The sequence below is a fragment of the Hippopotamus amphibius genome, chromosome 8, assembly GCF_030028045.1.
Source record: "Hippopotamus amphibius kiboko isolate mHipAmp2 chromosome 8, mHipAmp2.hap2, whole genome shotgun sequence".
Lineage (NCBI taxonomy): Eukaryota > Metazoa > Chordata > Mammalia > Artiodactyla > Hippopotamidae > Hippopotamus > Hippopotamus amphibius.
The window spans coordinates 1,066,414-1,092,193 of record NC_080193.1 but is presented as its reverse complement, the minus strand read 5'-3'; the positions used below and the strand labels follow the sequence as shown (position 1 = coordinate 1,092,193).

Below are 25,780 nucleotides of genomic sequence, written 5' to 3'. Positions count from 1 at the left end.
GGACGGGCCCCCCGTGGGACCCGGCAACATGCCAGACATTATCTTAAAATTAAAACTCACACCTTTGCAGATCTGTGTGCCTTCCACTGTGATTGGGCAAAGTCTCAGGGGGGAGGAAGCACATGGTGAGGAGACAGGCAGGACCACAGACGGCTCAGGGTCACACCAAGGACGTCTGCTCTGTGGGCGCCCAGAGGACGGAGCAGCTGGGTCTGCCCCCGGGGTTAGGGAAGGCCCCTCAGACCGCCGTCTAGGACCTGGATTCTGAGGGAAGGGCGCTCCGGGCGGAGGGGACACAGGCCTGAGACTCCAGAGCCTCTGCGCCACGGTGCCTCCTGCCAAAAGGGACGCCGAGGGGACACGCGGGGGCCGGGCCCGGGCCCGGGGGAGGGGATGTGGCGCGGCCCGCGGAGGCCGCCGCGAGGCCGGAACCCTCCTTCCGGGATCTCGGGCGCGGCGGACGATCGAGGCCGAGCCACGCGCACAGGGCATGCCGGGAGCCGCGCCGGGGACGTGCAGGGCTGTGGCCGGGACGCCGCGCGAGCGCGGGAGGGGGGACCGCGCGCCCTCTCGTCGCGGGAAACGCTTCTCGGGAGCGTAGGCGCTCGCCACACAATCCTGCCCGCCAAGTCACGAGGGCCGTGGGGAGGCCCGGAAGTGCGGGCGCCCCGGAGGACGGAGCCGACCGGAAGTGCGGCGCCGTCGGCGCAGGGCTCGGCGGGAAATGTAGTCCCATGAGGGCGGCCCGGGGCGGTGGCCGCACGTCCCGCGGGCCCGGTGGCCCATTGCGCGTGGACCCGGCATGGCGGGGCCGGGGGGCTCGGGAGGCCCGATCGGGGCCGCGGCCCTGGCCGGCGGCGCGCGGTCCAAGGTGGCCCCGAGCGTGGACTTTGACCACAGCTGCTCGGACAGTGTCGAGTACCTGACGCTCAACTTCGGGCCCTTTGAGACCGTGCATCGCTGGCGGCGCCTCCCGCCCTGCGACGAGTTCGTGGGCGCCCGGTACGGCGGGGCGCGGGGGTCCTGCGGAGGGGGCCCTGAGGAGGTCCCGAGCGGGGCGCAGGGCGAGGCCGGGCCGCGGCGTCCCGGGCCGGGACCCGGTAATGGGGTGGGGGTGGGGGGCGTTCAGGGTAGCGGAGGGGCTTCCGAGGGAGTCGCGGCGCGGGGTGGCCCCGGCAGGGTCCCAGAGTGAAGTGGCGTTTGTGGGTCTCGAGCTGGGGGCCCAGCTGCTCTGCGGGGAGGTGGGAGTGTCAGGGGTCCCCACGTGCAGAGTCCCTTGGGGGGTACTTGTGGAGCTTAGGGGTCTCCACCGATCTTGGCAGCTGAGAGGTGTTATCCGACGTCTGCGGCAGCCGCAGTGCCAAGTCTCATTCCCTGGGTGCCCCCGGGGGGCCCTGGCCTGACGGCCACCGCCCCCTCTCCTTCCAGGCGCAGCAAGCACACGGTGGTGGCCTATAAAGATGCCATCTATGTATTTGGTGGAGACAATGGGTGAGTCTGGGTCGGGGAGCGGGGAGCCCGGTGGTGGGGCCTGGGCCTCTGCAGCTCCACTGCCGTCTCTCCAGATGTTATAGCGAAGCCCTCGGTCTCAGCTTCCGAATCCCTGAGCCTCCCTCAGCACCGCATCCGGTGGGTAGCGCACCCTCAGGACTCGGAAGTGTCCCTCTCGTTCTGAGTGAGCGGACACATGGGCTGTGGCTGCCACCCCTGCCAGGCACTTCCTCATCGCGGTGTATCCCTCAGGGCCTCACCCGCGTGCTCCCATGGTGGTTGAGGAGGCTTGGAGGACACAGACTTATTTCCTTCCCGCGTGTTTCAGTTTTGTGAGGGTTTTCCCACATGTTGCTGCATATTCCCAGCAAACAGCTCTTCCGGGCCACACACCCCCATCCCAGGAACGGGTCCCAGTTGGGTTGTGGCTGGTTTCCTTTGGTGAAATAGTGGCCGAGGTGAACCCTCGTTCACCTTGTGAACTGTGCCGCTGCGGCCTTCTCCTGGCGTGTTTTTCCCAGAGGGAAAGAGCCTCTGAGTGAGGGCAGGGCCATGTCAAGTGCAGGGCGCGCGCACAACAGGCAGGCTTGCTCTGCACCAGGAGAGGGGGGCTCTGGTCCGATCAGGGAAGCCTTCCTGGAGGGGCTGATGACCTGAAAGTTCAGGTGTGTTCCAAGCAGAGGCGTCCGTGTGGGCAGCCACCCGGAGGTGGGAGAGCGCAGACCTGTCGCGCCTGGGGTCTGCTGGGCTTCCCTCCTTTGCCCACCCCTTGATGGGCTCAGGAGAGGCCAGGGATGCCCACCTGGGCTCTGGAGGGTTGGGAACCTGCTGGATGCGGGGCTTAAGTTGAGCTCCCGGACAGACAGGGCTCAGTTCAGGTTACAGCTTTGTGGCTTTGGGCAGGTGGCTTAAAGCCACCAACTGTACCCTGATCTCCTCTGTAGAAGGGGGTGCTCCAGAGGGTCAGTGAGCACAGGGCTGTGAGGGGCTCAGGACGGAGTTGTCCCCGTGCTGAGGGTATGGTGTTGGCACACAACCGACCCTGCCCTTGAGTCCTGTCCCTGCCTCTCAGCCACAGGCTCTGGCCTGTAGCCCCAGCAGGGCTGGCCTCTGACTGGTGCTGCAGCCGTGGTCCTGCAGGATTCTCTGGGGAAGCTAACTTGGGGCTGGCAGGGTCTTCGGGGACCTGCACGCTGGATAAAAGGGTCTCTTGGGCGTGGCCCCTGGCTTCCAGCCTGTCTCCCCGACAATCTCTCTCCCCATGCGCAGCCAGTTGGAGTGTGTTCCTTCTTCGCTTATAACCCTAGGATGGTTTCCTGTGAGTGAAAATACAAGCCCTCCTGGCAGTGTGCGGCCCTGCCCTCGTGTGTGCCCACAGCTCCCCCGCACTTGTCTGTGCTGCACCGGGCGACGCCTCTGTCTTGCCGTGTTCTGATCGCGCCAAGCATCCTCCTGGTCAGCCCCTCGCCAGGGCTGTTCCCTGCTTCCCTCCTCTCCTGCCCCTCCTCCAAATCTCCTGTGAGCGAGGCTTTCCCCTACCCCTTGGACCAACGGGACCAGCCAGCGGCCATCCCCTCCCCTCGGCACCTCTTACTGGCCCCGTTGGCCTCCAGAGCACGCAGGTGTTTCTTATCTGTCTCCTCGGCCAGGGCTGGACCTGTGTCCTCGCACCCAGACAATTTAATAAGAGTTTGAAAGAATGAAATGAGGAAGCGGCATCTGCCCACAGGTGTTTACTGCAGCCTTAATGAGAAACTTATAACCCTAGGAGACGCCCCTGGACCAGAAAAGGCCTGGTGTCCAGTGCAGGGCAGTGGGTGGGGACATCTCCGGGAATGTTCTATACCTGGTAGAGTTTGTGTGACAACCATGTAGCTAGAAGCAGAAACATTTTCTCTACAACGTGACACTAAGAAACAGGATAGGACTTGCCTCATTCGAGTTGAGACTTTGTAAAGATTGACTGGGTACAAAGATGGCTCATGCAGCTTGGGGAGGGGGGTAGATGAGAGAGGGGAGGGTCTGCAGTCACGCCTCTGCTTCCCAGCCCCAGGCGCCTGGCTGTGTGGCCTTCGGGCAGGCCCTTTGGTCTCCCAGGCTGTTTCCTGGAGGCAGAGGCTGAATGAGGCAGTGCAGGCCTCGCCGGGCAGGCGGGGTGCTGGGCTCCCGTTGGGTGGACACCCTCCTCCCTCTTCCTGATAAGGGCTGGGTGGTGATGTGCAGGGCTCCTTAGATGGTGGGATGGCCAGTGGATTTGCTTTCTGCTTTATTGTATCTTTAATGTAGTTATTACCTTGGCTTTGCGATAAAGAGGTGACAGGAAGAGAGAGAAGGCAAGGGGCCTCCCCTGACGTGAGCCAGCTGCTGAGTTGTGCAGCGCAGCCCGGAGAAGGGGCGCTGTGGCCCGTGAGTGGGTGTGTGGGTGGGGATGCTGGAGCCGGGGGTGAGGCGCCCGGGATCATGGTCGAGTCCTGACCTCAGGCAGATGGTCCCGCCCCATGGCAGCCCTGGTCCCGCACCAGGTGGGGAGCTCCCTTTGGGGTCACCTCTCTGCTCCCTCGGGCATCAGCTGGTTGCCTGCCCCCGGCTGAGTCCCCCAAACAGCTGCCCCCTCCCTGGGCTCAGTGTCCGTCTCCCGGGCCCCTGGCTGTCTTTCAGGAAGACGATGCTCAACGACCTCCTTCGCTTCGACGTGAAGGACTGCTCCTGGTGCAGGTGGGTGCCCCCAGCTACAGCCCCGCTTTCCTGCGGACACCCGGGCCCCACTCGTGGAGGGCTAGAGAAGCTTCGAGGAGGAGGTGACCGCGCTTAGTGATCCCCGCTATTTCCCAGCTTTCTTTTCTGGTCTGTGGCTGAGATTGGTTTTTCTAAGTCCTGTGATGGAAGGGCATCTATTAGATCTAGTTGTGGGTCCTTAGATTTTGCCTCAGGAGAGCTCTTCACCAGGCCCGTCTCCCGGAGCTGACATGGGGGGGCCGTGGGCTGATGGGTCCTTCCCGGGCGGTTTCTGCTGCTGCAGGGTGCCACCCAGCGGCTGGCAGCAGTGGCTCCCCTGCCCTCTCTGCCCCGTAGGGCCCATCCTCGCCAGGAGACTCCACACAGGCAGTGGGCAGCCTGCAGCTCCTGGCTGCCTTTCCCAGCTGTGTGGCCTTGGGCAAGACGCCTGCCCTCTCTGAGCGCTGCATATTTGTGCCTGTCCGATCCCGTCCAGCCCCCACCGGGAGCAGCTCACAGCTGAGGGGAGAAAAAGGTCGCAGGGTTAGGGGCGCTGGGCTTCCTCCTGAGCTGTGCCAGCTCCTCGTGCAGGAGCCCCTGGGCACCAGGCACCCCCTGGGGTGGGGCTCCCCGCCCCCCTTCTACAGAGGGGGACGTCCAGGCCCGGGACTCACAGCTGCGGAGCCTGGCCCGACAGGGGGCGTCAGCCCGGACACCCAGGTGGCGCTGGCTCGCTGCGGGGGTTTCTTGGTTGGAAAATGTGTCCAACAGTTACAGAGTAACTTAAAAAATCAGTCTCAAGACTTTATAATTCTTTGTTAAAAATTGCATAAATATAAAACTCTGAAAAGGAGCAGCCCCAGGGAAGCAGTATAAACATGTTTTCATGGGGTTTTTTTGGCTGCATTGGGTCTTCGCTGCTGCACGTGGGCTCTTTCCAGTTGCAGCGAGTGGGGGCCGCTCCTGCTGCGGTGGGCCGGTTTCTCACCGCGGAGCCCAGGCTCCAGGCGCCGGCCTCAGCAGTTGTGGCACATGGGCTCAGCCGCTCCGCGGCATGTGGGATCCTCCCAGGCCAGAGATCGAACCCACGTCCCCTGCATTGGCAGGCGGACTCCCAACTACTGTGCCAGTGGGGAAATCCCTCAATAGGTTTCTCATTCAATAAATAAGATGTGTGGCCCCCGGCGCTGCAGAATGCGGTGCAGCTGTGGGGATGCAGGTGCGGGTGGTTCCAGAGTAGCAAGGATGTCTGCCATGTGATTCCATTAAAAAATTACTCAGACACATACACATGCCTGGGAATGGTGGGGGGGGGGCACCCTCGAGGTGCGGATGGTGGTTTCAGGCAAAGGGGATTATACGCCAGTTTTAGGGCTGTTTTTTTGGTTTTTCTATATTGGTAATTTTAACAGTTTTCTATAACAAGACAGGTATTACCCTCAAACAATACAAACTTGACATACAAAAGCAACAGGCAGTTTGGGGGTGCTGGGGCTGCCCCGGCTGACAGCCACTGGCCCTCGTCCCCCCACCAGGGCCTTCACCACCGGGACCCCTCCGGCCCCCCGCTACCACCACTCGGCCGTCGTCTACGGCAGCAGCATGTTTGTCTTCGGTGAGCGGCCCCTCCCGCCAAGCCCCGGCCACGGCCACGGGCTGTGCTTGGCCAGCCTCTGTGCGCCGTCCTCCGCGTCCCCGCGCTGGGTTGGGGGCCCCTCGGGGCCCCTTCCCCTGGCCGTCTGATCTCCCGGGGGTGGACCTGTCTGCCTCTGTGGCCGGGCTGGCGTCCCCCGGGGCGGGGCACGGGATTCTGCTTCCCTGTCCCCAGGTCCTCGAGCAGGGCAGGCAGGAGGTGCCCCCCGGGGTTGGAGGGGTCCCGGAGGCCAGATCCCGCCCCCGCCCCCCTGGGCTTGAAGACTGAGTTGCTGCCTCTGGTGTGACGGCTTCTGGCTCTTTTTACAGGGGGCTACACTGGGGACATTTATTCCAATTCCAACTTGAAGAATAAAAATGACCTCTTTGAGTACAAGTTTGCGACTGGCCAGTGGACGGAGTGGAAAATTGAAGGACGGTGAGGGACTTTGCTGAGACCTTTGGGGTTTGCGGGCTGCCGAGCTGGGTCTTGGGGGTCAGTGGGCCTGGACTGGCCTCTGTAGAAGGACAGATGAACAGCCCCGAGGCCTGGAAGAGAGGCCTGGGCGCGGGGCGGCCAGAGCTGGGAGCGGTGCTAACTGCCAGCCCCTCCTGTCTGCGCCTCCCCCTCCTTCCAGAGGGTGGAGGGACACGTGTACTGCAGTGGCGCGTCTCTGGCCCTGTTTTGCCGGCGCCCCCTTGATACGGGGTGGGAGCTGGGAGGGGCCCTCCTCCAGCCTCCCCGGCCTCGTGCGCTCAGCCCCCGCCGCTGTCCCTTACTCCCAGCGGCCCAGCGGGAGTCCTCAGAGCCCGGGCCGGCAGGGGCCGTGGCCCCGGCCTTGTGGGGCCCTGAGGCTCGGATCTGCACGGGGCGCCTCCCTGCTCACCCCCTCCTCCCACCCCAGGTTGCCAGTCGCTCGGTCGGCCCACGGGGCCACAGTGTACAGCGACAAGCTGTGGATCTTTGCCGGCTACGATGGCAACGCCAGGTGGGTGGCGGCCGCGAGGGCGCTGCAGCACAGGGCAGCCTTCCTGCCCCAGGGCGGGGGGCTCGCGCTGGGGGTTCCTCAGGAGGGTGTGTGTGTGTGGACGGGGCTGGGGGAGCAGGCGGATGGGCAGGATGAGGGCCACTGAGTGGAGCCCCCTCCCGACCCCCACAGAGGATAGACGTTCTGGGCGACCGAGGGGGTGGCGAGCCCGCCCGTGTCTGTGCAGCTGGTCAAGGAGGTGCCAGCTCCACACCCCTGGGGCCACACCTGGGTGTCGTCAGAGCCAGGGGTCGGGCGATGGCCCCTCGAATGGCTGGGGCGAGAATGCTTGGGCCCGCGGAGAGCAGTGGCCTGAGGGCCGAGTGAGCAGGAGGGTGGCAGCGGCGGGGCTCCGAGGGCAACAGAGGCTCCTGCCTGTGTCACAGGCGCCCTCCTCCTGGAGAACACTGGCTTCGCTGTATTTTTCTGATTACAAAACTGCACGTGTGCGCTCCCTAGCACCTCAGCGTGACAGAAGCCCCGAGTGCTGCAGGGTTCGTGGTGGCTTCTCTGAGGGCCCCTCCTGGCCCCGAGGGGCAGGGCCCGGCAGGGATTGGATGCCGCCCCCAGCCGAAGGCCCCCCCGCCCCCCGCCCCAGGCTGCTGCACAGACCCCTGGTCGGAATCCGCCCCCGCCCCCCGCCGCGGGTTGTCCTCCTGGATCCTTCCCTCCTGCCGGCCCCGGGCCACCCTGACCGCCAGCCCAGCTGTGGGGTCCCGACCCTTCTGTCCTAATGCAGGTTGAATGACATGTGGACCATCGGCCTCCAGGACCGGGAGCTCACGTGCTGGGAGGAGGTGAGCGGCGCGGGGCAGGGGGGCCGTGTGGATCCCGACCTGCGGCCCCGCCCTCACGCAGCCCCTGCGGTGGTCTCCCGGCCACTCCGGGCTCAAGCCCTGACGGATGCGGTTTAGGGAGAATCCCCCCTTCTTAGAACACAGTGGGGGCGGCTGCTGTCGGGTCCTGGGCGGTGTGTCCATCCGCTGCCATCTGCCCTGTAGTGAAGACGTCAGCCCCAACTGTTCAAAACTGGACTCCTTTAGCAAAAATGGACCCGTGACCCTCATTCACAGAAGGTTCAGGCGGGACTGTAGCCCCAGGTCAGCGGGCCGCCCGGGCGGGAGGGGCTGAGCGGCCTCCCCAACCACGCAGGTGGCCCAGAGCGGCGAGATCCCGCCCTCCTGCTGCAACTTCCCTGCGGCCGTGTGCCGGGACAGGATGTTCGTCTTCTCAGGCCAGAGCGGGGCCAAGATAACCAACAACCTCTTCCAGTTCGAGTTCAAGGACAAGACGTGAGTGCCCTGCTGGCGGGGCCCCCATCAGCACCCACGCCAGGGCCGGGGGCTGCCTGTGTGGGCTCTGCACACAGCCGATCCCTCGGAGCAGAGCCCTCAGGGCCCTTCTGCAGCCTGGGCCGGAAGCCCCACAGGTCCCCTGGGGTCAGCTGCATCCCAGCATCCCAGGGCCTGGGTGACCTCCCTGCTTGTACCCGTGTGAAGACAGCCAACCTCCCTTTCCAGTGGCTGCCTCGCCGGGCGGGTGCCAGCCTCCTGCCCTGCCACTGCTGCCTGCTCCACGCTGGGGGATGAGGGCGAGACAGGACCCCACGCTGGGCTGCGAGGAGCCAGGCAGAGCTGTTGCCAGGGTGAAATGGGGCGGGGGGCTCAGAGGGGGAGGCTGCACTGCTGGTCCACATGCAGCCTGAACACGCATGACAGGTGGACACGCATCCCCACCGAGCACCTGCTCCGGGGCTCCCCGCCGCCCCCACAGCGGCGCTATGGGCACACCATGGTGGCCTTTGACCGCCACCTCTACGTGTTTGGGGGTGCGGCCGACAACACGCTCCCCAACGAGCTGCACTGCTATGACGTGGACTTCCAGACCTGGGAGGTCATCCAGCCAAGCTCCGACAGCGAGGTGAGCCCCGCTGGTGCACAAGTGGGCAGGGCCGGGGCCAGGGGCTCCAGACAGCCAGCAGGAGCAAGGCCGGGACGCCCGCCCTAGCCAGACACCCGCCCAGACCCATCTGGCCCGTTCACCATCTTACCGCCTGCAGGCTAACACTCCGGGGTCCGTCGTGTGCGCTGTGCTGGGGACGTTCTCCCACGATGCACACCTTGACGGTGGCCTGGCTCCCATCTTGGCCGTGCTGGGAGCGCCCTCATCCTGTGGCTCTTTCCCTACACAGTCCCCACAGCACCCATCCCCACCCCGGACGAGGACAGCAGCCGTCTCTGGTCGCCTGCCGGCCCTTGCTGAGGGGCCGTGGGCCCGCGTGTCTCCCCCCAGGTCGGCGGGGCCGAGATGCCCGAGCGAGCGTCTGCTTCCGAGGAGGTGCCCGCGCTGGGCTCCGAGGAGCGGGGCGGCTGCAAAAAGTCCCGGGATGTGTTTGGCCTGGACTTCGGCAGCACCACCAACAGGCAGCCCACCCTGCCGGCCTCAGAGGTGAGCGCTGGCAGCCTCGTGCCCTTCCCTCCCGCCTTGTGGGGAGGCCAGGAGCCCAGGCCCCCCGCTGGCCCGGCCACGCCCAGCGCCCGCGGCCACCCTGTGCGCCCCACGCAGGCCCCGCCTCCCCCCACCAGGCTGGGCCGGGGGTCCTGCCCTGTGGCCCCTCCTTGCAGGCCACGGGGGCCGTCCTTGACCCCGCCCTGCCCCGCCCCCTCCTGCCGACTCGCGCCCTCCTCCCAGCTGCCCAGCGGAAGGCTGTTCCACGCGGCCGCCGTGATCTCTGACGCCATGTACATCTTCGGGGGCACCGTGGACAACAACATCCGCAGCGGGGAGATGTACAGGTTCCAGGTGCGCGGGCCGCGCGGCCCAGCTGACGGGAAACGGCGGCCCGGGGGCGGGGCCGGGGGCGGGGCCGGGGGCTCCCCGCGGAGCCGGCCTGCAGCGGGGTCTCCGCCCGCAGTTCTCCTGCTACCCCAAGTGCACGCTGCACGAGGACTACGGGCGCCTGTGGGAGAGCCGCCAGTTCTGCGATGTGGAGTTCGCGCTGGGCGAGGTGGGTGCGCCGCCCGTGCCCGCGGGCGTCCCCGGGCCCTGGGTGAGGGGCCTCCGCCCGCCACCAAGGGTCCCTCTCCCGGCAGAAGGAGGAGTGCGTGCAGGGCCACGTGGCCATCGTCACGGCGCGCAGCCGCTGGCTGCGCAGGAAGATCGTGCAGGCGCGCGAGCGGCTGGCTCAGGTGAGGCCCGGCCCGGCCCGGCCCGGCCCGCCCGGCGGCGGCTTCCGTGGGGGGTCCCTGAGCGCCCCGTCCTCTGCCCACAGAAGCCGGACGAGGAGGCGGCCCCGGCGCCCAGGGAGGGCCCCGCTGCGGGCGCGGGCGTGGGCGCGGGCGCGGCCCGGCCGCCCCTGCTGCGCGTGGCCATCCGCGAGGCCGAGGCGCGGCCCTTCGAGGTGCTCATGCAGTTCCTCTACACGGACAAGATCAAGTACCCGCGCAAAGGTGGGCCTGCGCCGCGGGCGGGCGGGCCGGGGGCGGCCGGGCTCTCCGAGGCCGCCCCCTGTGTGTGGCTGAGCCGGCTCTCCGCGGAGGGAGGCCGGCGCAGGCTCAGGGGGCTCTCCGGCGCAGGCCACGTGGAGGACGTGCTGCTCATCATGGACGTGTACAAGCTGGCGCTGGGCTTCCAGCTGTGCCGCCTGGAGCAGCTGTGCCGCCAGTACATCGAGGCCTCGGTGGACCTTCAGAACGTGCTGGCGGTGTGCGAGAGCGCCGCCCGCCTGCAGCTGGGCCAGCTCAAGGTGGGGCCGGGCCCGCGGCGCGCACCCCGCCTGCACCTGCGCCAGGGGGCCCAGGCCTGACCCCGCGGCCCGTCCGTCCAGGAGCACTGCCTGAACTTCGTGGTGAAGGAGTCCCACTTCAACCAGGTGATCATGATGAAGGAGTTTGAGCGCCTCTCGTCCCCTCTGATCGTGGAGATCGTGCGGCGCAAGCAGCAGCCGCCTCCCCGCGCCCCCTCGGACCAGCCTGTGGACATCGGTAGGGAGCCCGCCTCTCTCCGGAGAGGGGGGGCAGGGCGTGGCTCCCTCGGGCATGGGGCACAGGGTCTCACCGCAGGCAGCTCAGGCTCGGGCAAGGCAGAGCCCTGCACAGCGGGCTGGGTTCCAGGGTGGCATCTCCTGGGCCCATTCCTGGGGGGACATGGGCCCTCTCCACCGAGTGCTGCCGTGACGGGGGCGCCAGGCCCGAGGTTCTGCAGCGAACGACGCGCTGAGGGTCCCCTGATTAGTGGCCCAGCTTCTCTTCTACCTGGGTGGGCATCTGGGGCCTGGGGCGGGGGGCACAGTCTCCCTGTCCTGTCCCCACCCAGCCTCAAAGGGGCCTCACAGACTCCTTCACCCTCTGGCCCTGGGGCCTGTGCCGCCCCGGCGACGGGCTCCAGGTGACACAGCTGAGGGGCTCCAGCACGGGGGCGGGGGAGAGCTCAGTGGGCAAGTCCGGGAGAAGGTTACACTCTGGGGGGACAGAGCCTCAAGGGCGAAGAGCGAGCCCTCTGACCCGGGGGGACTTGTTCAGGGGGGCAGCGCGGGCAGATGTGCAGGAGGCAGTGCCCGGGGGTGCCACGTCCCCAGTCAGAAACCATCCTCCGGCTCAGGGCCCCTCCACACCCCCAGGCACGTCGCTGATCCAGGACATGAAGGCGTACCTGGAGGGGGCGGGCGCGGAGTTCTGTGACATCACGCTGCTGCTGGACGGGCACCCGCGGCCAGCCCACAAGGCCATCCTGGCCGCCCGCTCCAGGTGGGTAGGGTGCGGCGCGGGGGTGGGCGGGCGGCTGGGCACGGGCTGCCTTGCTGAGGGCCGGCCCGCCGTCTGCAGCTACTTCGAGGCTATGTTCCGGTCCTTCATGCCCGAGGATGGCCAGGTGAACATCTCCATTGGGGAGATGGTGCCCAGCAGGCAGGCCTTCGAGTCCATGCTGCGCTACATCTACTACGGCGAGGTCAACATGCCGCCCGAGGACTCTCTGCATCCTCACCTACGGGGCTCCCGCGCCTTCCCAGGGTGGCTGTGGGCCCCGCCGGCCCGGCCTGGCCAGACGATTTCCCAAGGACTTCCTGGTGCCTGGTCTCTCCTGGGTTCTCTGGAGCAGCCGGTTGGCCGGCTCAGAGGGGTTTGCAGCCAGGAGGGACGGGTGGGTTCAGAGGAAGAGCGCGAGGCTCTGTGTGGGGTGATTCCCGGCCGCGTCACGTCTGTGGGGTCTGAACGTGGGGGCCGAGGACGCCCTTCAGGGCTCCGTGAGGTTGTGGGGGTTTCAGCAGACCTGCGCGGGGGTACTCCTGGGGAGAGGAACCTGTGGTTTTCTTTGGATCCTGAATGGGGCTTTGGACCCCTGAGTGGTTCAAAGGCCATGGGGAGGGCAGGTCAGTGTCCTGCCTGGACGGGAGCCCAGTCCCCCTCGTCCTGAGCAGGCGGCGGCAGCCCTGGTTCAGGGCGCCTGTGTCCCCGGTGGCCCTCTCAGGGGAGGAGGGCAGCTGGGCGGGAGGACTGTCTTGGCCAGCAGCTCCTTAACTAGCCACCAGCTACCTGTTCGCGGCGCCCTACTACTATGGCTTTTACAACAACCGGCTGCAGGCGTACTGCAAGCAGAACTTGGAGATGAACGTGACGGTGCAGAACGTGCTGCAGGTGGCCGCCCTGGCCCTGGGCCTCTGCACCTGCGCGGTGGGGGGGTGGGGGGCGGGGCAGCGCCTCAGGGAACCTGCCCTTACAGATCCTGGAGGCGGCGGACAGGACGCAGGCGCTGGACATGAAGCGGCACTGCCTCCACATCATCGTGCACCAGTTCACCAAGGTCAGGGCCGGCTGGCCGGCGCCCGGCTGCAGGACACGCGCCCCTTGGCGGTGGCCGGGGCCAGGTGGGAGGGAGCCTGGAGCCCGGCCACCGGGTGCAGCAGCAGGCCCCGGGGGTGACCAGGCAGCACCGCCCACCCACTGGCTGTTGCTCGCCCCCAGGAGACCCTGCGGCTGCCTGGCCCTGGTGAGAAGCTGGCTCCATCCTTCTGCCTCTGGTTTCCTCGGCAGGTGTCCAAGCTGCCCACGCTGCGCTCGCTGAGCCAACAGCTGCTGCTGGACATCATCGAGTCCCTGGCCTCCCACATCTCGGACAAGCAGTGCGCAGAGCTGGGTGCCGACATATGAGGGCCCACACGGTGCCACCCCCCCCCCCCCCATCACCCGCTGCAGAGACTGTGCTCCACGCTTGGGCCTGTGGCTGCAGGAGCGGGTGCCCAGGGCCTCCGAAGGGAGCTGAGGGGACGTGGGGGACTCCAAATGCCCCGTCTCACTGCTGAGGACACAGGTCCCACAGGAAGTGGATGGTGAAGGGGGACCCTGGTCACACCCTCTCCTGGGGTGGAGGTGTGAGGGGGCAGCCAGGGCGCGGCGGTGAGGACCCTGCAGGGGTCCTGGGCAGGGCCCAGGCCGGGAGGGGAGCCCACCGGGGAGCTGGCTTTGGGCCCCCACCACCCGCAGGGACCCCGCATGGCTTGTGCGTCCAGCCCCTGGGTCATGTTGCCAAGATCCCTCCATGTGGGGGCCACACAGCAGCCCAGACCCTCGTCAAAGTCTACGTAAGGGTCCCCTCCTGCCACCCAGAACTTGGGCAGAGGGAGTCCAACTCCAGAAGAATTTTCAGGTGTGAAGGGCACTGAGGTCAGCTCCCAGCCTGCAGGGTCAGCCACTCCGGACTGGGCCAGGCATCCAGACAGGCTGCAGGATCCCACCCTCCCGTGTGTGCCCTGGGGCCCCGCGCTGTGCCAGGGAGCCGTCAGAAGAGATGCCCTGGGTCCCTGTCTGTTGCTAAGTACAGTATTTATTGTCGTAGCCTTGCCTCATTAAAGCCACAGCAGTGCTACCTGCACCTGGATCACAGTGCACAGTCCACACTGGTGGCTGCAGCCCTCGGTCCTCCCGGAGCTGAGGCCAACCGCATGGTCGCATGGCTCAGGATAAGCCAGTCTTGCCTGGTTCTGCTCAGGCCACCAGCTGCCCACCCCCACCTGGGGTGCCCCGGTCACGTAGCGGGAGGGCTGGCGGGAGGAACGCAGGCCCGCCTGTGGCCTCGTCCCACCTGAGAGGAGCCCTTGGGGACCCGGAGCCTGGCTCCCGGGCTGCCCTGCAGGCTCCTGGCTGGGCTGGGAAACTAAGTACCAGCCACCGAGTCCTTCCCCATCCCAACAGAAGGTGGACAGAGGTCCACCCTGGTGGGGAAGACACCATTCTGCCTCTCTTCTGGGAACAAGAACCCTTCCTCCGTGCGCGAGGAAGCCACTGTGGGGGAGACAGTCTCTCTCTCCTGGGCCTTAGAGCGCGTTTCCTGCCTCCGGTTGTGCCCCACGTAAACGCAGAACCTGCAACTCCTAGCGCTCACTGAAGAGCTCCAGGTGGACACCCTCAGGCGCAGAGCATGCACCTGTAGGCCCAGCAGACTAGGAAATGACCTGTGTGCCCTGGCCGGTCTGCGGGATTGGGCGCCACCTGTGACCCTGGTCCGTGTCCGCCTCCGGTAACGGCCATTTAACTCCCGGGCACAACGTGAAGAAACGAAGGTGCGCTCCCAAGGCCCCAGCGCACAACACGGTGTGGCCTCTTCCAGGACTGGAAAGAATCCACGTGTGCGGATAAGCACCACACACGGAGCTGCTGATCACAGGCACGGGACGGCCTGCCACGTTCCTGATGAACTGATGGAAAATGAGGACACGGGCTGAGGCCGGCACCGCTGCCCACGTGCCTGGCCCTCTGCTCCCCGCACACCTCCTCCCAGACCGCTGGTGGCCAGAACAGCCCCTGCGGGGCCTCACTACGTGCCAGGAGGCCAGTCATCGCCACTCTTGTCCCTGTTTCAGATGGCAGAGGCCTGGTAACAAGTTGGGGGCTGACCAGCAGCTGGAGCCCAGGCACTCGGCCAGGTCTGACTCTGGGCAGACTGGGCCTGGAGACAGAAGCTTGCTGTTTCCCTGAAGAGGAACTGAGCGCACCCTGGGTGTCACGGGTGTCTTTTGAAAGCAGCTGGCTACATCAAGGTGGTGTCAGGTGCCAAGGAAAGGGTGCCCGGCATTGCCCCCTAACTTCTACCCACACGACCCCTCAGAGAGCCCTGTGGGGCACAGAGCCGTACGGGGAAGGCTGGCCAAGGGCTTGGACTCCAGGGCCTGAGCCCCCTGGGGGGTGCAGCCATGGGAAAACAGGCCTGGTACCCAGGGAGGGACCCACATCCTCCAGCGTTGCCAGAGAGCAGAGCTTCTTTCCAGGACCCCCTTTATTACGGCACCTGGCAGGTCTGGTGGGCGCAGCTCAGACCAAGTCTCTCTGCAGGCGGACTCAGGGAAGACGCGGCCAGAGCCCTGCCGGGTGGCCTCGCTCAAGCCATGCTGCTGCTCAGCTGCATGGCGAAGTCCTGCACATGATCCTTCAGAGTCTGGCGGGCATCGGCCTGCGCCCGCTTCTCCCGCGCCCGCTCCTGCTGCAGCTTGGTCAGCCGCAGCCGCAGCCGCTGCTCCCGCCGCTTGCAGGCCTGCAGCTGGCGCTGGGCCTTGTCCAGGGCGTCGAGTGCGGCCTCAGCCCGCCGCTTCCAGAGCAGGGCACTGCCCACCTGGTAGCTGTGCTCATTCTGGATGTAGGCGCCAGCGGGCGGCGGGAGGCGCAGCATGTAGGCCGAGGGGGAGATGGGCCTCGGCTCCAGTGGGGACGGCTGCCGCTCAGGCTCCCGCTCGGGGGAGGGCTGGGTGCTGCAGCCCGCCTCGTCGGCCTGGGCACCCAGGGGCCCCAGGAGGTCTGAGAAGGGGCTGCTGAGGCCAGGCTCCAGCCTCCCGGTGGGGGAGGCGGGCAAGGCAGCAGGTGCTGAGGCCTCTTCTACAGGAAAGCACGTGACGTCAGCAGGTGGCGGCGGGGAAAACGGAGTTGTGGGCCCTCGGCCCTCAGAGCAGCTGAAGGGAGACGGAGACAGTGATAGGCTCAGGCCTTGCTGACCCCACGTCACCACCCCACCTAACCCGCATCCCTGAACCCACTCTGCGCGCTGCTGGCAGGCACCCTAAAGCCCAGGCCCTCAGACCTGGCGTGCAGCGGCGAGCTCCCCACCCCTCTGTGCACCACCTACCGTTTCCTGCATCGCCGGAGCCGGCTGACGTCAGGGGGGCCCGGGGGGTAACTGTGCCCCTTGGTCTTGGCTGTTCGCCGCAACTTGGAGAAAGACTCAAATATCGTGGGAACTGCTCCCTCCTTCAGCCTGTGATACCCGCTGCGAGGGCGAGATGCAACAGGGCCCTAGCACCCCAGCAGGCTTCGCGCTAGCTCCCTGCGGCGGGGAGGCACCCTGCCAAAGTAACACCCCACGAAGCTCTTCCCTGCAAGACTCCTCAGAGTTAAAGTGCGTGGAAAGGCCCCGGCAGAAATGGGTGAACCAACCAGAAGAAATGATGTCGTTTGTGCACTTGGAGGGAGAACCGGGGTTGCAGGGAGCACGCTCTGGCACAGTGATCCCGAGGGGGTGGGTCTCACTGCTCAGGTCTGTCGGGAGAGGAAGCTGAGGTTCCCAGCTGGGAAGAACCAGGGCTGCTGCTCCGGGGACCTCCCCACCGGCCGGCCGCCGCCCCCTGCCCACGCCCTGCCCACTGCCGGCTGCCAGGAGGCGCACCTGATTCCCACCAGTTCAAAGCAATTCTCCTCGAAGTGCTTGGAGCAGAAGTAGATGTACTCGGACGCCGGGTCCCACAGGCCCTGGCCGCTAGGGTCCAGCCGCTGGCAGTTGGCCAGCCACAAGCCCCGCCGCGGGTTGTCCTTCTTGGGGAGCCTGCGGGGCCACAAGCCAGTGAGCCCGACGGGAAGGGCCGGGCGCGCTCATGCCGCCCCCGGGCCTCGCGCGGATCCTCCCGGCGCGCAGACGAGCAAGCGAAGGCCTCCCGCGGAAAAGACTGGCTCAGCATCCTCGCGCGCGCTGGCGCCGCGGCACCGGGCTCGGGCGGGCAGCCCCAGGCCCCCGGCCCCCTCCCAGCCTCCCACTCAAGCCCCGCCCCAGCCGCGCGGGCGCTGGCGCAGCGGCTCCGCGAGGCGCCCGGACGAGCGCATGCGCATGGGGTGCTCCGCGCGCCGGCGCGCACGCGCGCTGACCTGTGGAAGGAGATGCCGCGGTTGCGCGTCTCGCGCGTGTCCCGTGTGCAGCAGCCCGCAGCGGAGCAGTGACGCGGCATCTGGGGAAGAGGCGGGAGCTCGGTCGCGGACGGCTGTCGGGGCCCGGAGGGGCTTCGCGGCCCAGGCTGCCGCCCCGCTCCAGGCGGCCCCAGCCTGGCGGGTCTCTGCTGGCCCGATCTCGCCCGAACCCCGTTCCAGCCCGTTCTCCCGACTCCCGTCAGCGGCACTCACGGTCTCGCCATTGCTGCGCCGCCGAAGTCTCGCGAGGTTTGGCTCGCACAGGAAGTCAGTGCCATAGAGACGCGGAAGCGCGTGGCGCACGCCGAGGGGTGGGCCCCGGAAGCGGCCGAGGGGCTCCCGCAGGCCGCCGGGTCGGGAAGCGCGTACGAGGAGATAGGGGCCTGACGGAGCCGGCGCGCGCGCTTCCCGCGGGAGGGGTGCTTCTTCTGGGCCGGACGGGAGGCTCTGAGGGGCTCCTCGGGGGGCGGGGGCTCCTCCGGGGGGCGCGGGGCGAACGCGGCGGGCCCGCTATTCGACGACCCGAACCGGCCCACTTCCGGCCCCCGAGGAGCGCCTGGCGGGCGCAATGCACCCCAGGCATTTAGGCGGAGAGCGCTGCCCGGTCCCCCTCCCGGCCCCCGAAGCCTTTTCCGGGGGTAACGCGGCCGTTGGCTGCTCTGCAGCGAGACAGACGGACCTGCTGCCTCTTTTCTCTCTGGGAGGAACGTTTCCCTAGAAAGTCACTTGGGAAAGGCAGGTGTCTGGCGGGGCATTTGGGCGAAGTGAGCAGAGGGCAGGCGATGCTGGACACAGCAACTTTACTAGGTAAACACGTCTGTAACACGACGGGGGCGGGGGTACGGGGCCGCCCGCCGCGCCCGCCCTCAGTACTCCTCCCCTTCCTCGGCCTCCGCTTCCACCGAGTCCACGCCCACCTCTTCGTAGTCCTCCAGCGCGGCCAGATCCTCCCGGGCCTCCGAGAACTCGACCTCCTCCATGCCCTCCCCCACGTACCAGTGCACGAAGGCGCGCGTGGTGGACATGAGGTCGAACTGGTGGTCCAGGCGGGCCCAGGCCTCGGCGATGGCCGTGGTGTTGCTCAGCATGCACACGGCCCGCTGCACCTTGGCCAGGTCTCCCCCGGGGACCACCGTGGGGGGCTGGTAGTTGATGCCCACCTGCCAGAGAAGGGGAACACGGTGAAGTTTATACTGTAGCCTCAGAAATTGTAGGTCGCTTTTAAAACTGGGGGCCGTGGCCCAGTTTAAATGATGCTCTGCAGGAAGCGGTACTTTATTTGCTGGCTGCATCTGCCAACGTGTCATATCCTTTGACTCTATATTTTCACTTTGTGAAGCACAGTTTTAAATGGCAAAACTGGAAACAAACGTCCTTCGTGGAAAGTAGTTAAATTATCATATACTCCCTACAGTAAAACACTACATGATCATAAAAAAGAATGAAAAATTGGTCCTGGCATGTAAATATGTCCAAGGTACACTGTGTACTTGGTAAAAAGAAAACCAACTTGGATTCTATTTATGCTTGGAAATACCTGTAGAATAATAAACACCAGCTCGAGCCTTTAGCAGCTTAGGGAACATGCTGGAGGAGGACAGACAATGGGGAGAGGGCTGACACGGTGACCCCTCCCTGTCCTAGTGAGCAGCTAGCAGTCAGCAGCAGCTGGACACAGCCAGTCTCCAGACAGTTGAGGAGCGGGAGGAGGGGCACAGGCGGTTCTGACCTGATCCAGGGGTGCCCTCCCACAGCGCTAAGGCCAGGCAGCCAGCCCTCCGAGTAGGAGGGCCACCAGCTTCTTTTTCGCTTTGGCCATCCGTGTGCGAGTCAGGAGTCACCTACGTTTAAAGAATGTGTGCTCTTTGCCCGTGTCGCTGGCTTCTTTCCGTCAACGTCGCCCGTACAACAAGAGGTATGATGTGAACATGCACAGAATATCTCCTGAGGGACAAACAAAGCACTGGAAGGAGATGAGGACTTCAGCTTTTCAGCCTTCTGTGTCATTTTAATGTTTTGCTACGTATACACTTTTATGATGAAAAAACTAAACATAAACATAGAAAAGACTCCTTGACAATACTGCACCCCTGAGCATTAAAGAACATATGGTGAAGTCACACTCAGACTGACAAAAGGGAACTTAAAGCAATGAGAATTCAACACAGTCCACCTGGAGTGGAACTGCCTTCTGTGGGGACAGAAGCTGTGCCTTCCCGTACGTCCCCACTGGCTCACAGAGACTCGGCCAGGAGGGGAGCCCTGGGCACAGGGCACAGCACCCCCCAAAGTGCCACGAGATGAGGCTGCCTTGGATGTCCTTGCCATCCAAAGGTCACGCTGAGGTGACTGAAAGCCCCTCCACCCACATCAAGAAGAATGGAAGTCTTCAACCCCCACCTATAATCTCTAAGGTCTGCAAACCTCTTACGGAAGGTGTAATGAATATTTCCACGTCGGTGGATCTGTTGTAGACTTTACTCTTTTCTGTGAGTCACTTTACATCTGTCAGTCTTACACCCTCAGAGATGGCCTGTGTCAAGGTGTCTTGAAGTGGGGCTGACAGAGGCCAGGTGGGTGCAACAACTTGTGTGTCGTCAGAGGCAGCCTTTCCAGGTGGGAACAAGAGGACACACGTTGCTGCTGCTTCTCTTCTTTCTCAATCTGCAATGACCCTGAAACTTGCAACTCTCTGAATACCTTAGGAGCTCATCAGGGCTCACAAATGCGGGATCCAAGGACTTCCCTGGTGGCGCAGTGGTTAAGAATCCACCTGCCAGTGCAGAGGACTCGGGTTCGAGCCCCGGTCCAGGAAGATCCCACATACTGCGGAGCAACTAAGCCTGTGCAGCACAACTACTGAGCCTGCATGCTGCAACTACCGAAGCCCGTGCTCTGCAACAAGAGAAGCCACCACAACCAGAGAAAGTCTGTGCGTGGCAATGAAGACCCAAAATGCAGCCAAATAAAAAATAATAAAGTAATAAAAATATCTTTGAAAAAAACGCAGGATCCAGCCCTTTATCTAATGTGGAAGATGAGTTGTGAACATGGACTTTTAATGAAGAAGAGGGCACAGTGGACAGGCGTGGCGAGGCACGTGGTGATCACAGTAGGTCTGACGTTGCTTGGCTTCCAAATACACGCTGCGTTTCTCTGGGTGCATGTTTCGTGACACTGACCACGGTGGAAAGAGCCACCTGATTATTAGGGTGGTTGTGTGCGTGAGGCCGTGTTCCCAGTCTGGTCTGCAGACACAGCCGCGAACCACCCTCCCCCCACAGAAAACACCACCTAAGGAACTTAAAATTCTGTCTATAGGAACATAAACGTTGCCTAAAATGCAGTGACAACTGGTGAGGGAAGTGATGTGAAATCTCAAAACCACGATTTCTGACACAAAATGATACCATAGACCCTGATGCGTTTCGTGAGTGAGCAGTGGGATTGTGTGGAGGACAGACATGCCTGCAGTCAGAGGTCTCTGGAAGCTCCCTCGGTCACTCGCTGCACCTGAGGCTGTTAGATACTAAAAGCAGTCTCAGCCTCAGTCTCTAAAGTGTGTGTAAGATGTTAGTAATAATAGTGCATCAGCGTTAGAGGTTGGTTCTAAGAAATAAGGGTACATAGCGTGCTTGGTAAAGGCAGAGGCTCCCAGCAAATTAATTACTAAATCGTTGTCCCTGCAGCGTAGATGCCCTGGAGCAGGGGACCTGGTGCAAAGGGGCAGCACCCCGTCCCAGGACGGAAAGGTGAACACGCCCTACCGCCCAGCCTACCTTGAACCCAGTCGGGCACCAGTCCACAAACTGGATGGTGCGCTTGGTCTTGATGGTGGCGATGGCCGCGTTGACGTCTTTGGGGACCACGTCCCCCCTGTACAGCATGCAGCAGGCCATGTACTTGCCGTGGCGAGGGTCACACTTGACCATCTGGTTGGCAGGCTCAAAGCATGCGTTGGTGATCTCAGCCACAGACAGCTGCTCGTGGTAGGCCTTCTCCGCCGAGATGACCGGGGCGTACGTGGCCAGGGGGAAGTGGATGCGGGGGTAGGGCACCAGATTGGTCTGGAACTCGGTGAGGTCCACATTGAGGGCCCCGTCGAAGCGCAGGGAGGCCGTGATGGAGGACACGATCTGCCCGATCAGACGGTTGAGGTTGGTGTACGTGGGCCGCTCGATGTCCAGGTTGCGCCGACAGATGTCATAGATGGCCTCGTTGTCCACCATGAAGGCACAGTCCGAGTGCTCCAGGGTCGTGTGTGTGGTCAGGATGGAGTTGTAGGGCTCCACCACGGCCGTGGACACCTGGGGGGCCGGGTAGATGGCAAACTCCAGCTTGGACTTCTTGCCGTAGTCCACGGAGAGCCGCTCCATGAGCAGGGACGCAAAGCCCGAGCCGGTGCCGCCCCCGAAGCTGTGGAAGATGAGGAAGCCCTGCAGGCCCGTGCACAGGTCCGCCTGCGGGACAGCAGAGCGTGTGAGGCCAGGCCCACACGAGCCGCGCCACCACCCCCCGGTCACACGCTCTCCCTGTGCAGGTTTTACCAAAGTGAGGTCCCGGGGAGATCCCCACACCCCTCCCTCCCTCCCCGCCCCCCCATCCAGGAGGCCTTCCCGGGGCCCTTCTCACCAGTTTGCGGATCCGGTCCAGAACCAGGTCCACGATCTCCTTGCTGATGGTGTAATGGCCTCTGGTGTAGTTATTGGCCACGTCCTCCTTCCCGGTGATCAGCTGCTCCAGGAGGAAGAGCTGCCTGTAGGTCCCTGTGCGCACCTCATCTACAAAGAGGACAGCGTGCCGCGTCTCTAAGGATGGTCGCGGACGCGACAGTGCGGCCAGGCCCGGGGACCCTTCGATTCTACAGGCACGTGCTGCGCCTCATGGGCCGGCAGCGTCAGCGTCTCCCAGAGGAGGTCTCCGTGTGATACCCGGGCCTCATCTGCCTCTCACGGCTCTGGGCAGGTCCGGTCCACCTGGGGACAGCCGCCAGCGCCGGCTCCCGAAGGCGGGGCAGCGCTCACGCTGCACAGGCGGTCCTCTGCATGCACACTTCGTCCTCACTGCAGCCGCCCCCCGGGCATCGCTGCGATGGCCCTGACACACTGGACATCAACGTGACTTTTGCCGGGTACCTGCTGTGGCCTGGGTCCCGCGGGCTCTAGGGGGACGTTCTATCGTCTCCTGGGAGGCCGGCCCCTGGAAGGCGCTCTCTCCTGGCAGCTCCCCTAGGAAACGACCTCGGGCCCCTGATCTGGAGGAACCCAAGGACGGTTCTGTGCTTCCCCTTCTAAGTCTGAGAGTACCTACCAACCACGGTGGGCTCCAGGTCCACGAACACGGCTCTGGGCACGTGCTTGCCAGCCCCAGTCTCACTGAAGAACGTGTTGAACGAGTCATCCCCGCCGCTGATGGTTTTGTCGCTTGGCATCTGGCCGTCGGGCTGAATTCCATGTTCAAGGCAGTACAGCTCCCAGCAGGCATTGCTGATCTGGACCCCCGCCTGCTCCACGTGGATAGAGATGCACTCGTGCTGGGAACCAGAACATATGTGTGAGGCCCCTTGTCTTGAAGGCAGCCATCACTGCATGGCATGCAAAACATATCTGTATATGGTGCAGAGTGTCTGGGGCTTTCTCAAACCTTGTATTCCCAAAGGCTTATGTGACCCTTTTATCCCCATGAAAACTGGCTTCCTCTGAACCACCCTGGCTGGTAGTAAATGCCAGAATTAGCCCCAGAACCTAAGTGTCTGCTATTATACAAAAACTTGGTTACTTTAAAGCTTGCAAGCCATGCATGTAACGCCAGTAATAAACTCCATGTTATGGCTGGTCACAGTAATTCTCTGAAGAATACAGCAGTTTTGATTGTGTGCTTTCCAAAAGATAAGGTAAGAGTTGGGAAAGGAAAAGTGGACTGAGACACAAGCCACCGTTGCCTAAGCGTGGGTGGTCACTGTGTGTGTTCCATCTGCCCCTCTAGGTCTGCCCTCTGTTCTCTGACCAGCTCTGTGCTCCAGGAGGCTGTCCCATGTGGACTGTGCCCCCTGGCTTCTGGCTGCTTTAGCCAATGTCAGGCAGCAGGTTAAAGGAAGTTGTGGTCAGGGTGCTTGGCCCCTGCTCCATCCCTGCCAGGCTGCCCTGGTTGCTTGAGTTCCTCTACAAGGACACAGACTGTCAGCAGTCAGCACTCGTCATAAAGGCACCCACTCAACTCTGCATACGCGCTCCCTCGCCTCGTCCCTTCCACATGGCTCCCACACGGCACACGTGCTGGGATACTGCACTGTCCTTTGGTGGTTTCCTTAAACCCTGCCCATATCTGTATAAATGGTATCTTCTTGGGACTCCCCTGGTGGTCCAGTGGGTAAAACTCCGTGCTCCCAATGCAGGGGGCCTGGGTTCAATCCCTCGTCAGGGAACTACATCCTGTTTGCATGCTGCAACTAAAAGATCGCACATGCCACAACTAAAAGAAAAAAACGTTAAAAACAAAACCAAAAAAGATCTCTGCATGCCGCAACCAAGATCTGGCACAGCCTAAATAAATAAATAAATAAAATATTTTTTAAAAAAACTTTAAATAGTATCTTCTTAAAGATTGTCCTCAGAGTACCTATTTTGAAAGTACCGTCTGTTTCCTGCTGGGAGGAAATGTAACTCTACCGTCCTTAATCGCACCTCTGGTTTTAGACACGTCTTCCTTACAAATACAAAGAGGCAGATCACATGAAAGTTGAGGTGCGCCACCCACCCTAAATTCGGACTCACAGTCCTCAGGACTTGAAGTCCTGTTTTCTATTATACAAGCACCAAGTCTCAGAGCAGCAGAGACCAGCGTGATGCAGCAATCCCCGCAGGTCATCCCACAGGGATGCTCTTGGCTTGGGGAGGATCTCCTCCGGAGGAGGACTCCGTCAGCATCCTGGGAAGCCCTCTGAAATCCGCCGCACCGCACCTGTTTGAAATGCACTCCGTTCGCTCTGCATCCGGATCCGCTGTGTTTCACAGGACACCTCGTCTAACCCTGCACTTGTGCAGCCCCAGTGTGACCAGAGCCGGCTCCGTCACCCTAAGACCCCAACGTCTTCATTTACGAGATGCGGCAGGGGGGCTCCGCGGTCTGGAGGGCCACGTCCATCTGACCGTCTGACCGTGGACGGAGTCGCGGCGCTGGGGAAGCCCGCGGAGGGCCGAGCTCACCGCCCACCCGCCTGGGTCGCCACAGTGTGTTCCCACGCCTGCACGCGCCCCGCTTCCCCGCTCACGGCTCCTCCCGACCGAGGCCCGTGTTGCCCCCTCGGCGGATGGCCCCTTCCCCAGCTCGGGCCCGTCAGCCCCGGGGCCTGGCCCGCCCGCGGGCCCGCTGTCTGCGCGCCCCCAACCCCCCGACCACGTGCTGGGGCGCGCGGACCGCGAGGCCCCGGGCCTGGGACGTGGTCACGCGTGGGAGCCGGGCCCGCGGCGCGTGAACACGCCTCCGCAGCGGCGCTCAGCCTCCTCTCCGGCCGCGCGCCACGCGGACCCGAGGTCGCCACGGGGCTCCGCGGGCGTCCGCTCAGACCCGGCCTCAGCGCCCCTTGCCCGGGGGTGCGGCCCCCAGGCCCCGCCGCCGCCCCGACCTCAGCCGCTCCGACCTCAGCCGCTCCCTCGCCCCTACCGCCGCCCCAGCGCCGCGCGCGGCTCTACCCGCCGCCGCAAACACCCATTGGTCCGCAGCGCCGCAGGGCGGGCCCAGGCCTGGGATCCCGCTCCCGATTGGCCGGCACGCGACGCCCGGAGCGTGGCGCGTGCTGATTGGACGTGGGTTTGGCGGGAAGGCGGCGGGGTCGCGCGAGGCGGAGCGCGTCCGGGCGGCCCGGGGAGACCCCGGTGTTTGCGTGGGAGCCGCGCGCCGCTCTCTGCGGCGTCCCTGTGAGCTCCGCCGCCTCCGCGAGGCCGGGGCCCGGCTCCGCGGCTGCGCCCGCCTCTGGTCCGCCGGGGGCCCGTCGCAGGCAGCCCGCAGCGCGGCGGCGGGGAGGCAGGTGCCGGGCCGGCTGTGCCGGGGCCGCAGCGCACGGTCGGGCTGGGTTCCCGCGGGCTCTCCCGGAGCAGCGGGGGGCGGGGGTCCCGGCGGGGAAGTTGTCTCAGCGCCCGCGGGCCAGAGGGTTGCCGTCGCGCGCGGCCCCGCGTGGGGCTCCTCGCGCTGCGCGCCTCCCTCGGTTGCGCGGGCCTTTACCCGCTGTCACCCCGCGGCCGCGAGCGCTGTCTCGGGGTCAGGGCCCCGTGCTGGGGGCGGGGGGCCCGCGGCCTGCTTGCGGCCTGCACCGCCGGCCGCCGCCTCCTCTTCTTTTTAACCTTCTCAGATGAAGCTGTTTATTTACGGTTTTGGCCGCATTGGGTCTCATGTGCTGCGCGAGGGCTTTCTCTAGGTGCCGTGAGCCGGGGCTACGCTTGGTTGCGGTGCGCGGGCTTCCCATTGCGGTGGCCTCTCTCGTTGCGGAGCTCGGGCTCTAGGCGTGTGGGCTTCAGTAGTTGCAGCACACGGGCTCAGTAGTTGTGACACACGGGCTTAGTTGCTCCGCGCCATGTGGGATCTTCCCCCGACCAGGGTTCGAACCCCTGTCCCCTGCATCGGCAGGTGGATTCTTAACCGCTGTGCCACCAGGAAAGTCCCCCAGCCTCTTCTTAAGTGCGGTTTATTTTTCGGATTTTAAAAGTAACACACACTTAGAGTAGAAAGTGTGGAACATAAGAAAAAAAGAAAGAAAAGAAA

The 25,780-nt window shown here is 64.4% G+C and overlaps 3 protein-coding genes across 8 annotated transcripts; 1 reads left to right on the top strand and 2 right to left on the bottom strand.

Annotated features, from left to right (window-relative positions):
• Positions 1-532: 532 nt before the first annotated feature.
• LZTR1 (leucine zipper like post translational regulator 1) lies at positions 533-15,019 on the top strand. 4 transcript variants are annotated; one of them, XM_057745405.1, is made up of 22 exons: positions 928-1,002; positions 1,429-1,491; positions 3,778-3,897; positions 4,150-4,206; positions 5,742-5,821; positions 6,169-6,277; positions 6,744-6,827; positions 7,606-7,663; positions 8,019-8,158; positions 8,387-8,786; positions 9,159-9,314; positions 9,558-9,668; positions 9,781-9,873; positions 9,959-10,054; positions 10,138-10,315; positions 10,442-10,611; positions 10,693-10,849; positions 11,485-11,611; positions 11,690-11,839; positions 12,394-12,499; positions 12,585-12,665; positions 12,896-15,019. In XM_057745405.1, exons 4-22 carry the CDS (start codon positions 4,157-4,159, stop codon positions 13,010-13,012), a joined length of 2,463 nt encoding a protein of 820 aa, XP_057601388.1. In that variant the 5' UTR covers positions 928-1,002; positions 1,429-1,491; positions 3,778-3,897; positions 4,150-4,156; the 3' UTR covers positions 13,013-15,019. The 4 variants fall into 4 exon arrangements, with proteins under 4 accessions (XP_057601386.1, XP_057601387.1, XP_057601388.1 ...); XM_057745403.1 differs by lacking the exon at positions 3,778-3,897 and having other exon boundaries at positions 533-1,002; XM_057745404.1 differs by lacking the exon at positions 3,778-3,897 and having other exon boundaries at positions 535-1,002; positions 8,585-8,786.
• A 135-nt stretch (positions 15,020-15,154) lies between these two features.
• On the bottom strand, positions 15,155-17,271 carry THAP7 (THAP domain containing 7). 2 transcript variants are annotated; one of them, XM_057745424.1, is made up of 5 exons: positions 17,237-17,271; positions 16,985-17,064; positions 16,512-16,667; positions 15,975-16,115; positions 15,155-15,801 (listed from the first exon to the last, which is right to left on the bottom strand). In XM_057745424.1, the coding sequence occupies exons 2-5, from the start codon at positions 17,062-17,064 to the stop codon at positions 15,237-15,239; spliced, it is 942 nt and encodes a 313-aa protein (XP_057601407.1). In that variant the 5' UTR covers positions 17,237-17,271; the 3' UTR covers positions 15,155-15,236. The 2 variants fall into 2 exon arrangements, with proteins under 2 accessions (XP_057601407.1, XP_057601408.1); XM_057745425.1 differs by lacking the exon at positions 15,975-16,115 and having other exon boundaries at positions 16,985-17,254.
• A 618-nt stretch (positions 17,272-17,889) lies between these two features.
• LOC130858625 (tubulin alpha-3 chain-like) lies at positions 17,890-22,579 on the bottom strand. Of its 2 annotated transcripts, none has more exons than XM_057745429.1 (4): positions 22,334-22,579; positions 21,656-21,804; positions 20,803-21,483; positions 17,890-18,183 (listed from the first exon to the last, which is right to left on the bottom strand). In XM_057745429.1, the coding sequence occupies exons 1-4, from the start codon at positions 22,452-22,454 to the stop codon at positions 17,890-17,892; spliced, it is 1,245 nt and encodes a 414-aa protein (XP_057601412.1). In that variant the 5' UTR covers positions 22,455-22,579. The 2 variants fall into 2 exon arrangements, with proteins under 2 accessions (XP_057601412.1, XP_057601414.1); XM_057745431.1 differs by having other exon boundaries at positions 21,656-21,718; positions 22,394-22,507.
• Between the last annotated feature and the right edge of the window lie 3,201 nt (positions 22,580-25,780).

What these genes read in the sequence shown, in the direction of transcription:
- LZTR1 (XM_057745403.1), top strand. Translation starts at nt 803, where the DNA reads ATGGCGGGGCCGGGGGGCTCGGGAGGCCCGATCGGGGCCGCGGCCCTG. An exon ending in AGCCAAGCTCCGACAGCGAG is followed by an intron (nt 8,787 to 9,158) that starts GTGAGCCCCGCT and finishes GTCTCCCCCCAG; the next exon opens with GTCGGCGGGGCCGAGATGCC. An exon ending in GGGAGATGTACAGGTTCCAG is followed by an intron (nt 9,669 to 9,780) that starts GTGCGCGGGCCG and finishes CTCCGCCCGCAG; the next exon opens with TTCTCCTGCTACCCCAAGTG.
- THAP7 (XM_057745424.1), bottom strand. Translation starts at nt 17,064, where the DNA reads ATGCCGCGTCACTGCTCCGCTGCGGGCTGCTGCACACGGGACACGCGC. An exon ending in TTTGAACTGGTGGGAATCAG is followed by an intron (nt 16,116 to 16,511) that starts GTGCGCCTCCTG and finishes TCGCCCTCGCAG; the next exon opens with CGGGTATCACAGGCTGAAGG. An exon ending in CTCCGGCGATGCAGGAAACG is followed by an intron (nt 15,802 to 15,974) that starts GTAGGTGGTGCA and finishes GTCTCCCTTCAG; the next exon opens with CTGCTCTGAGGGCCGAGGGC.
- LOC130858625 (XM_057745429.1), bottom strand. Translation starts at nt 22,454, where the DNA reads ATGCCAAGCGACAAAACCATCAGCGGCGGGGATGACTCGTTCAACACG. An exon ending in TGGACCGGATCCGCAAACTG is followed by an intron (nt 21,484 to 21,655) that starts GTGAGAAGGGCC and finishes GCTGTCCCGCAG; the next exon opens with GCGGACCTGTGCACGGGCCT. An exon ending in GGTGCCCGACTGGGTTCAAG is followed by an intron (nt 18,184 to 20,802) that starts GTAGGCTGGGCG and finishes CTTCTCTGGCAG; the next exon opens with GTGGGCATCAACTACCAGCC.